Raw genomic sequence first — 12,658 nt, forward strand, 5'->3', positions numbered from 1 at the left:
CTGTAAACACGGGCGTGCCAATTAAGCTGTTAGTTTGCAAATAAAATAAAATTTCGCAACTTTATGCATATATGTATTAAGAAGGTTAAGTTTCAGACTAATTGAAACGTGACAATAGTTTTTATTGTAAAATCATTCGTTGTTACTCATACATAATGTGACGCACACGTTTATCGGTCATTTACTGGGGATATTGAACATGTATATTATACTAGCTTTCCACCCACGGCTTCGCCCGCGTTTTCGGGGATAAAACCTATCCTATGTCCTTTCTCGGGTATCAAAATATCTCTATACCAAATTTCATGCAAATTGGTTCAGTAGTTAAGGCGTGATTGAGTAACAGACAGACAGACAGAGTTACTTTCGCATTTATAATATTATTATGGATGTGGGTTTTTTTGACGTGACAACGTCTTATAATTCGATAGCGCCGGCTGCACGCACGAAAAAACATGACTCATGCGGCGTTACCTTGCTCTGAGGCGTTCCATGTAAGGCTTGAAGTGCAAGCGAGAGCGCGGAACGAGTGACAAAGAAGCACAATCGGACGTTGTCACGTTCAACTTTCGTCAGTAAACCGACTTTACAGACAACCAATTTTTTTGAAGTGAAACTTCTTTATCGGGGTTGGACAAAAATTTAGTGTAACATTTTTGCGTTACGCCGTACGCGTGACATTTTTGCGTTACGCCGTACGCGTGACATTTTTGCGTTACGCCGTACGCGTGACATTTTTGCGTTACGCCATACTCGTGACATTTTTGCGTTACGCCGTACGCGTGACATTTTTGCGTTACGCCATACTCGTGACATTTTTAAGGTCATAAAGAAGTTTCACTTCTTACGTGTGTACTCTAGTACGCGCATACATTTTTTTTTATTAAGTGGGGAAATCTTGCATAGATATTAGATACCCACTGCCTCCGGGGGAGGGGCCGTGGGTAATGGGTTATGTCGGATTCCTACCGACCTTTTGGTCCCCCTACTGTGTTGTGTGTTAGGTGTGAGAGGGCCACGGGTATTAGTAGAATTCATTCGTGACAGTAAATCCTATCCTTCTATGGGTGGATGTGAAATTTTATATTATTATATTAAGTCTTTAGCTGCAATTGTTTTAAAATAAATATAAAAATACACAACAAACCTTTTAAAATAGACTTAAGAAAATTTAAAATGCCTTGCACTTTCTGTTTTTAATTTTCTATCGGGGTGTTTAATAAGATAAAGTTTATATTATAAACGAATTTCTAATCTTTAAAATCTTTTAAATGCATGTCTGTAGAAATCGTGTTAAAAAACCGTAAAAAATATGGTCGTATCTGCTGTAAAATCATAACGAATTTAGCGTTATTATGATAATTGACATACCTAATTCGTTCCTTTGTAGGCACGAGTCCAAAAAGCTAAGTAGGTACAATTTCCATGACATAAACATAAAACCTATAATACTAATCTGCCTCAATGTATAAAAATTGCATTAATCGTAATCTGACAAATCCTTGCTTATTCAAAACGATCAATTTTAAATCCAATTACCAACATTTAGAATCCAATATTGCCTGAACAACCAAAAGCTATAAAATTCACACACTCGTAAATAATACTTTAACCCAACAAAGATAAACACAAATTAATTATAATTCAATTATCCACTAGATCCAAGAACTTTGGTCCGTGGCCCGAGATATCGCGACATTGGTTTAATGATTATCGTTGATTGATAATATAATAAATATTTCAGAACATTTTTCACACACGGCACGATCTGATCCTATACTAAGCTTTTTGCCTGTGTTATGGAAGCCAAATGGCTTATTAACATACATACTTATGTTATTATACTTATGTATAAATAATTATAACACTCGCAAATGAAGATCGATGGATCTTCACACAAATATTTGCCCTGGGTGGCAAGCGAACCCACGACCTCTGGCTTAAAAGGCAGGGTAGCTACCAATTAAGTCGAAATGTATTACATAGTTTAATTCGACAACAACGAAAATTTTCTCGAAGATATGGAAAAAAATACAGAATGAGAAATTACTTCTCAATTTATGACGTGAGCAAGAGAAATAAGGAACCATTTTCATGTGGATAGATTACATACGATTATTTCCATACATATTCACCAATCAAGACCTCGTTTTAATATAATAACTATGTGAAGTAACGTGGCTTATCATTACCATCTATTGTCTCAGATAACCCAGATTGAAGAACAATGGGTGGACGGTATTGTGTAATAGTTTCTTATATGGTGATCGCCGTGTTGGGTGAGGTCGTGGTAAAATGGTAGAATTAGGTAGATGGAAGAGAGGGAGAGAACTGTACCGATCTGTATTAGTTAGTAGCTGTGCCCCGCGGTTTTACCCACAGAACTATTTCTGTGGTTTTACCCGCAGTGTTCCGCTCCTGTTGGTCTTAGCGTGATGATTTATCGAGGAAGGCTATAAGGTTATATGCGTTAAGTCTTCCTCGATAAATGGGCCAACTGACACTGAAAGAATTTTTCAAATCGGACCATTAGTTCCTGAGATTAGCGCGTTCAAACAAACTCTTCAGCTTTATAATATTATAAGTATAGATAGATAAGACCAGACAGGAGTAGCATATGCTACTCATATGATGGAACAAGTCAACAGGTGATCAAACAAACACAAACATACTGTAAAAAGCGACAATTTCACAAGTACCAAGAAACCCTACCAGTATGGTACGTGACCACAAACAACCAATTGACCACAAGAGATTTGGTCAACGAACCGTGCGCTCGGGTCATTCCACTAATGTTACAGTTTAATTATGTAATATTATATTGGCAATTGTGTAAATAGATATTTGTGTTGATGATTGTTTTGTTTTGGAAGTAAGCTGCAAATGACTTAACATGGTAACTAACTGACCCGGCAATTGTTGTTGAAGGTTTGAAAATAGTTTTGGTAGAAAACTTCTTTAAGCTATTGCATAGCTGGGCGCGGGCCTTGAGCGCGGGGACCGAATCGAGAAATTCCGTAACGAAAAAACCTCACGCTCCCCACTCCGACGGACACGGAGGTGTGGCTTGAAGGCATGCTATGCAATAGCTTTACCGCGGCAGTCCCCGAGTGCCACACGTCTTTTTTTATTTTTTAGTAGGTACGTACCTATTCTCAGATCTGCCGATGATACACAACAAATTTCATACACCATTTTAATTTTTTTTGGGGGAAGATATTATATGCTTACCTACTTTGTAAGAATACCTAATTATTTCATACTAGAGGTCCGCCCCGGCTTCGCCCGTGGTACATATTTCGCAATAAAAGGTAGCCTATGTCCTTTCTCGGGTATCAAAATATCTCCATACCAAATTTCATGCAAATTGGTTCAGTAGTTTAGGCGTGATTGAGTAACAGACAGACAGACAGAGTTACTTTCGCATTTATAATATTAGTATGGATTTTTTTAAGAGCTAATGCGCGCGGATATCTTGAGCTGTTTAAAAAGCTATTACTTCAATATTACAAACATAGATAATTGTTTCCACCTGAGCAATAAACTGCATTGAATCATTTTACTTCCATAGCGTTTACTTTCTTCGTCAGTAGTTATGACGTCATCGGTCATACACGCATCACGCGAGCTAGATATCTATGTTTGCTTAACTGCACTTTTGTTTGTGAAAGTTTGCGATAGTATTGAGCAATGGTAATGAGTTTCCATTGATTGGTAAGGATGTTTTTGAAGTGAAACTTCTTTATCGGAGTTGGAAAAAAATTTAGTGTAACATTTTTTCGTTACGCGTGACATTTTTCCGTTACGCGCCATCTTTTTCTTATCCCTACCACGCGTGATTCGACGTATTTCTGTAAAGTTGCATATAGTGAATTATTTTTCCAAAAATAAGGTCATAAAGAAGTTTCACTTCTTAGGTGTGTACACTAGTACACGCACATATATTTTTTTTATTTTTCAAACTTGTAGCAGCATTTTCTTATAATGATGCTGATATATTTGATCAGTTTGGACGTAGATTTTCATACATTAATTGTGATTTTCACTGACAACTGCGATGAAGAGAACTTACCAGTTATCAGGAAACTCTGAAATCTGAATTATTTTTTTTAGAAACATTTATGTATGTAAAAAATAAAGAAGTGATCAATACTTACCATTACGTCCCATTTCTAGTAATGTGCAAGTATCAGATAAAATCAGGTCCTATACTTATAATAAAATACTAAGTAAAGCAGGGCGTAGAATTCTTCCTCGGCTGTAAAGAGAATCGACCTGTGAAACAATAGTGAAATAAATAATAAATGTAGTACATTAAAATTCTAATAAGTAGGTAGGTAATTCATAGTTTAAGCAGGAATAACTGCTAAAATTATGAATTGCAAACTTTGATTCAAGGGGTAGGTAGATATTCATAAAGCTTACGTAGGTACCTTATCATGTCAAAATGGTTTATCAGATTGGAATACAATTTGACATCAAATAACAAATATACTATAATTTAGTTAATAATATTGTGTCTGCAAAGTGTTAATATGAATTATCTCCTATACAGGAGCAGAAAATCTACGACGAACCATGCGACGTGTCTCGACCAGCGACACCAGAAGCAGAACCAGTGAAGACAGACTTCCAGAAGCTGAGGGAAAACTTCGAGACGCTCCCAGAAGTTTCTAGAATGTTCGAGAAGCCGAAGATCTCGAAGAAACCGCTGACAAAGATATGGAAGAGCACGGAGAACGTTTCCGACGAATTCAAGTTCGTCAGGAAAACGGTGGAGAAGAAATTTGCAACTGATTCTAAGAAATATAGACGCTCAGACAAAGGGGAGAAGGTCGGATTTAGTTTACCCAAGAATGATAGCAGTCAACTCGATGTCGATAGAGAAAATGTGAGTATTCTTATGAGACTTACTTTTAAATGTAGATTTTTAATGTAATTAGGGCTCATTACAATACCTATAAATGGTTTAGAATATCATAATCACATTTTACAGTTGGATTACGCATGTTAAAGTATTATATTTTCATAACTAGAAATGAAATAAATAGTATGAGATTAAATTAAATATAGAATGTAAGAACTGAAACAAATATTAGATTAGTTTGACGATATAATATGAAAGCTTACAATCTACATTTGGCCAGCGTGGTGTACTGTAGCCATAAACTCAGGAAGCATGTTAAAAGTGAGAAGAGAAAGGACAAAAATATGCTGATCTTCTTCTCTTATATATAAAAATGAATCGCAAAATGTGTTGGTAAGCGCATAACTCGAGAACGGCTGAACCGATTTCGATAATTCTTTTTTTATTATATTCCTTGAAGTACGAAGATGGTTCTTATGTAGAGAAAACGTAAACATGTACCACGGGCGAAGCCGGGGCGGACCGCTAGTATAATATAAAGGTATAACTATTAGTAAAGTATATAATATATAAATTATAGATTCAGGGATCACGTACATATCCAACGGTGAAAGAATTTTGAAATTGATCCAATAGTTGCTGAGATCAGCACGTTCAAACAAACAAAATCTTCAGCTTTGTGATATAAGTAGGTGTAGATAAATATAGATAATGAATAAAACGAAGGTGCTAATGTTCGTTCGCTTAGAAAAATCCTTTAGCAAATAAACGCGTTTAAAGCTACGGACACACGTGCTCATTACTAGCACGAAAGCATGCTTTTATTGAGCAAGTGCTCATTAGTAGCACGTGTGTACACTAGTTGCTAGTAATGAGCATGCTTTTTAAGAGCGTGCTCATGCTACCTGAGGCGCGGGCAGGTGGGGGGCGAGCTCCGAGCACGTCTGAACATTTTTGCTTATAAGCATGCTATTATCCATTTTGTCCCGATCTGCGGCGGACGACTGTTTTGTGCAATTAATTAATGTAATTAATTAAAATTAAACCGCAATATGTTATCATTTTTATTTTTCACCAAAATGTTCTTACACAATTCCATTGCAAGCAATATGATTATTTTATTAAGTTTTGTAGGTACGGATAGCACTTTCACTATATTATATACTTGTACATCCATTTGGCCGAGAGCCTGGTGCCAAATAGCACGTCTGTCCGTACGTTTGCTTTGAGCATGCCTATTTAGGAGTATGCTTTAAATCAAGCATGCTAATTTCTGGCAAATGTGAACAGTTTGCAGAGCATGCTAATTTTAAGCAAGCTTATTAGCATGCTTTTTTTGAGCACGTCTGTCAGTACCTTAACTGAAGCAGTCTTTGTTTTAAGTACATTTAATTAGCGCTCCTCGATGTAGTACTTATTACTCATTTATATCAGTTTATACTAAAATGTATTTAAATGGAGTTGTATTAAGGTTTAATTTTGATTGAGATAAGTAAAGATGGAAAGAGATAGATGTATGTAAGGACGGAAAGGGATGAACTAAATTAGTAGTTGTGTCGTAACTTTGTAAGAAGTACAGATAAGTGAAAAAGTGCTTATTTTTTTATTCTACCAAAATTTTATTTCTTCCTTGGTACATGAGACGCGTGATTTACAAAGGGTTCGGGATTCGATTCTAAGTCTTTATATCTACTGAAAAAGGACTTGTGGGTAATACTATTACGTCTGTTCAAATTTTTGTTATCATGACAATACAATTGGAGTTATTTGATAAATAATTAAAAATACAATAAAATTAAAATGACTGTGGTCATTCACATGATACATAATCATTAAACACCCCAATAAATCATAAGAATTATGAAAATATTTCTCAAACGAAACTTTGAAACAATCATTTCGAAAAACATGTGGCAACCCTACATGCTTAAGTAAAGTTACCGCAAAATTAAGTGCGCGAAAATGTATTGTATTCAACAGTAACTTCGTATGACGTAATTTTCCGAGCGTGTGAGTCACTGAAAAGCCCAGTAATAAAAGTTTACGATGAGACCCTACTAGGTTTATGCAAAGATATAAATTTCTCGTGGCATAGTAATTTTGCGTGTATTCAGTAGGACATAAAAGTGAAGTCCCATGTCCCCTAGTGGGGTAAGGGGCAGATGCATTATACATCTGTTTCACTGATCGAATTTGTTTAGAGACAAGTAGGTGATCAGCCTTCTGTTTCCTGCCAGACCGAGACTTTTTTTTTCTCCGTCCCCACCGGGAATCGAACCCAGGACCCCTCGGTTTTACGCTCCACAACCAATGTACCAAAAAGGCGGTCTCAGTATTCAGTAGGACATGCAGCATGTTAATTGATAACTGCATATACCTATAGTAATATTATAAAGCTGGAGAGTTTGTTTGTTTGAACGCGCTAATCTCAGGAACTACTGGTCCGATTTGAAAAATTCTTTCGGTGTTAGATAGCCCATTTATCGAGGAATTCTATAGGCAATATATCATCACGCTAAGACCAACAGGAGTGTAGCCACGCGGGTAAAACCGCGGGGCACAGCTAGTAATCTATATAACAGAATACAATATTACGTTAATTACTTAAGAAGTAGATAATAAAGGTGTTCTAGATCATATCATATTAAATCTTATATATAAAATTCTCGTGTCACAATGTTAGTCTGTATACTCCTCTGAAACGGGTGGACCGATTCTCATGAAATTTTCTGTGCATATCGGGTAAGTCTGAGAATCGGCCAACATCTATTTTTCATATGTACCACGGGCGAAGCCGGGGCGGACCGCTAGTCTTTATATAAAAGAAAGTCGTGTTAGTTAGAACACTTATATTATGTTATAACTGAGTAACGGCTGATCGGATTTTAATGATGTTTTGTTTGTTGGTTTCCCGCCTCCCGCTTCAATTAAGACAATGACTCAAAGTTTTTGAAAAATCTACTCGGATGAAGCCTAAGCAATCAACTAGTACATATAGAAGTAAATAAATAAAATTCATGTAGCAACCCTATTATTATTAACCCTAATAATACAGTCACGCACAAAATTAATAATTAATTCATTCATTTATTTAAGACTTTCTGTCAGTCCCTCTATACTTGCCAACTTTGGATTAATTACACCAAAAAAGCATACGATGGCATTCGAGTAGAGCACAATAACATCTTCCGATATTTGATGGGGCTCGACAAATTTTGCAGCGCTTCGGAGATGTATACCAACTTTAGAGTAAACTCCTTGAATGCTATCCAGCGACACAGAATTGCTACATTTATGTCCAGTTGACAAGTGTAGAAATAAAATTGTACGCAGTCTGGCTGACAGAAATATAACTAGTAGTTTGTATAAAACTTGGATCTCAATTATTATGATATAATTAATGGATGTATGTTTTCATTGGTTTTGTTGTATTAAAATTATTAAAATTGTATACATCTGTAAATTATGGGACTAAATTATTGTTCTGAAATAAAGAATTTATTATTATTATTAAAAGTGCATTGGCTTCTTTTAAAAATATTATATAACATCGCGCTCAAAATTATCAAAGTATCAGATTCGTGCTACGATACGGTTATTGTTGAATGTACAAACAAACAATGATATTATCTCTTAGTCATAATGCTGACAGAAAAAATCATGGCATAAAGGAACGGTTACATGGAGATGAACTAGTTTAACGTTGTTCAAATGCGTTGTTGGCACTGCAACTGTGCCTTGACGGTTAAATAACGTTCAATTCCTATCTGAATAATCTTCTTATATACATATGTATAAAAATGAATCGCAAAATGTGTTGGTAAGCGCATAACTCGAGAACGGCTGAACCGATTTCGATAATTCTTTTTTTATTATATTCCTTGAAGTACGAGGATGGTTTTTACGTAAAGAAAACGTAAATATGTACCACGGGCGAAGCCGGGGCGGACCGCTAGTTTTCCTATAAAAAAGACGTAGGTACCTCATATTTTGTACGTAGTATTTAATTCCTTATAGTTTATTGGCGCCTGTTTATTTTATAAAAAAAAAAACAATATTAAAATGAAATAAAGTAATCTGTATGAACATAAATACTATGACGAGCTTTTAATTTAATATCTGATGAAATTTTGAGCATACCATATTTTGATATTAGATAGGTTTTCATTATTAAAAACATGTTTTAAAGCCAAACACCACATTTTACATAAACTTCCATAATTTTTTTTCTATTTTAATAAAACTACTCGTAACTACCATCAACATAAGTTATTTTCGCTTTTAATCTTCTTTTTCATACGGAATTTTTACAAATTTTTATGTCATCCATTTGAATATTTAAAATATAAAAATAACAGCACCATGTAAGCCAAGCCTAACGCTACACTGCGGTTCGCTGAAACGACGTACGTTAGTTGGTTTTTAACCAATGATGAGTATGTATGGCGTACTATGAGTTAGTTCATAATTTATGAGTTAGTGTATAGTGATATATAATAGTGATAGTGACAATATGTGCAATTAGTGTAAAAATTAGGGAAATATAGGTGTTGGGATTGTCTTACTATCTAATATTAAGGTTCGAGGCAAAAGTACTCTAAGATTACAGAAAACCTCGAATTTTAAAGGATCTAGGTAAGTGTAGTTGGGACTGCATTATGTGAAATTTAAGGTGAATTTTTGGTGAAAAGAAAGGTATTGTGATTATCTTACTAACTTTAAGGAGGCAAAATAACCTAATCTTTAGGAAATACCTCGAAATTAAACGGATCTAAGTGACATATTTTAGCATTAGCTATATTATGTGAAATTAAAGTGAAGTTAGTGGTGAAATAAAGAAAGGTATTGTGATTATCTTACTAACATTAAGATACGAGGCGAAGGTACCAAATACCTGGAAATTTAACGGATATCAAAACTCAAAGATTCAGGTATGCTCCTTCCTAATAAAATTAAATTGATTCAGTAATTTGAAAGGTTAGTATCTACCACCATAACACGACATTTTACTTGATTCAAGATTTGAAGAAGTGAAACTTCTTTATCGGGGTTGGAAAAAAATTTAGTGTAACATTTTTTCGTTACGCGTCACATTTCTCCGTTATGCGCCATCTTTTTCTTATCCCTACCACGCGTGTTTCGACGTACATATTTCCGTAAAGTTGCATATAGTAAATTATTTTTGGAAAAATAAGGTCATAAAGAAGTTTCACTTCTTACGTGTGTACACTAACACACGCACACATTTTTTTAAATGTAGACCGTATTCTTTATAATAGACTACCCGACGCTTAATTCGTTTGATGTTCATATAAAAAGTTTCTTGAAAATCTTATAAGTAAAATTAATTAAAAGAAGCTTTCTTATCTTGCAAATACTAAATCCTACCTAGTTTAGACTTTAATAGTAGCTAAGGACAATGGAAAAATATTTCAATGGTCACGTGCTTTCATCTGTTTAAACTTTAAATCTTGACTTATCTTCTGACAAATATTCGTAATAATAGAAAATGTGTGCGTGTACTAGTTAGTGTACATACGTAAGAAGTGAAACTTCATTATGACCTTATTTTTCAAAAAATAATTTACTATATGCAACTTTACAGAAATACGTCGAATCACGCGTGGTAGGGATAAGAAAAAGATGGCGCGTAACGGAAAAATGTCACGCGTAACGAAAAATGTTACACTAAATTTTTCCAACCCCGATAAAGAAGTTTCACTTCAATAAATGAATAGTATGAATTTATCTTATTCTCTTTTGATTTGTGGGTAGAAAGAAATAATTTTGTTTGAAGGTTACTGTGGTATTTAATAATGGTTCAGTTATTGTGATTTGATAGCTTTGTAGTGTGTATGTGAAATAATAAATGAATATGTGTATATATGTAGTAGGTAGTAAATACGTGATTTTTGTGTTCGTGTTTAAAGGAAGCTAGCTGTAAAGAAGACATTGATATCTCTATGTATGTATTATACGATTATCTCTTTTCTTAGTATAATCTTTATAATAATAACAATTTGTACCTATTTGTTTTACTTTGTGTTTTATTTATAATTCGCTAGAAAAATCACACTTGAAGACATAATATTACGCCATTTAAATTGTTATTCTCATGATTACAAATCTAACGGCACTTCTCAAGCTGAAATCCATTAACTCTCGCTATAGAGCGTGCCAAAGATAATACAAAACATAATATTATTCTATACTAATATTATAAAGCTGAAGAGTATGTTTGCTTGAACGCGCTAATCTCAGGAACCAAGGGTCCGATTTGAAAAACTATTTCACAGATAGATAGCCTATTTATCGAGGAAGGCTATAGGCTGTATATTTCATCACGCTAAGACCAATAGGAGCGGAGTAATGCGGGTAAAACCGTGGTCACAGCTAGTTATTGATAATCTGGTAAAACACAACACTGCTTTTGTCACAATCGGATAAAAAAAACATTGAACTTTCAGGATCTACCAATATTATACGTTTCCGTGTAAACAATAGTTTTTCTTGACACAGAAACCTAAATTTTTCCATCTATCTATCGAATACACGGGAACGGATGCACAATAAAGGATGTTTCGTCATCTAAAAGCGAATGGAGGTCGATTAAAGCGTATAGCCACTTTTTCTTTGTTTCAAAAGTCATTATTCTATTATAAATTTATAACTGTTGATTTAACGGTGTTTTTGCATTGTTGAATAGTTACAGTATAATTTAGAAAAACAGGTACAAAAACAGTAATTTTGCGTTGCATGCCTACTGTGTTTTTGATTCACTGACCTGCCTAAAAATGGTTTTTTTACCCGTTGTTTTTTTTAACCGACTTCTTTCAAAAGAGTAATTTATTTTGACCTAAGTATAATAAACACAGACTTTATTGAAGATTTTATCAGAGGATGTATACCTGCTTACATATAAGTAAGTAGTGTTACTGTGTTAGCGATATATTTTAATTAATAGGGTTTATATCCACAAGGAAGAGCAATAATAGGTGGTAAGTCCTAAGGGTTTGGGTTGCGTTAGCTAATATTAAGAATTCCGTAGTTAGGGTTTAAAAAATTAAAACTGACTAGCTGCTCCCCGCGGTTTCACCCCCATGGCTCCATTCCTTTTGGCCGTAGCGTGATGATATATAGCCTATAGCCTTCCTCGATACATGGGCTATCTAACACCGAAATAATTATTCAAATCGGACCAATAGTTCCTGAGACAAACAAGCAAACAAAAAAACAAACAAACTTCAGCTCTATAGCTTTTATTTGAGGACTCGACTAAAATAGAATAGGTAACTTCATTATGCTTTGTTGTTTAATATCCAATTAGGTTATCATATCATCAATAGTAGGTATCAAATTTATGAATCATTCTTAATTAAGTAGATTCGAATATTCAATCAATCAATCAATCAATCATCAGCCTTTCGATGTCCACTGCTGGACATAGGCCTCTCCTATAATGCACGCCACTGAGCCCCGTCTCTAAATATTCTCATAGGGCGTATTATTAGGTACTATAAGTTTTTGTTCTGAAATTCTCAAACCACGAGAGACTCCGATTGTTATTGATCCTACAATAGTCATTGTTTATATTAATTAATTTTCTTTATCAATTCGATGCTGATAATAATTGCTTTTATACATATACTTAAGTTGTACATAAGATAAAAGTTCTTCTTTCGCAATATATGTATAATTGTATAATACTAGATTTCCGCCCGCGTTTTCAAAGGGAAACCCGCATAGTTCCCGTTCCCGTGGGATTTCCGGGATAAAACCTATCCTATGTGT

General features: G+C 34.6%; 1 protein-coding gene across 1 annotated transcript in view; it reads left to right on the forward strand.

Moving 5' to 3' along the window:
- The window catches only part of LOC149895766 (uncharacterized), a 66,116-nt gene that overhangs the window by 22,390 nt on the left and 31,068 nt on the right, over positions 1-12,658 (forward strand). The window contains exon 2 of the mRNA XM_090118639.1: positions 4,556-4,891. Coding sequence (XP_089974765.1) covers positions 4,556-4,891 — 336 coding nt within the window. The remainder of the gene's footprint in view (positions 1-4,555; positions 4,892-12,658) is intronic.

This window comes from Colias eurytheme, chromosome 30 (genome assembly GCF_061535395.1).
Source record: "Colias eurytheme isolate Ceu_HAF_F1 chromosome 30, ilColEury1 Martin Lab GWU primary, whole genome shotgun sequence".
Classification (NCBI taxonomy): domain Eukaryota; kingdom Metazoa; phylum Arthropoda; class Insecta; order Lepidoptera; family Pieridae; genus Colias; species Colias eurytheme.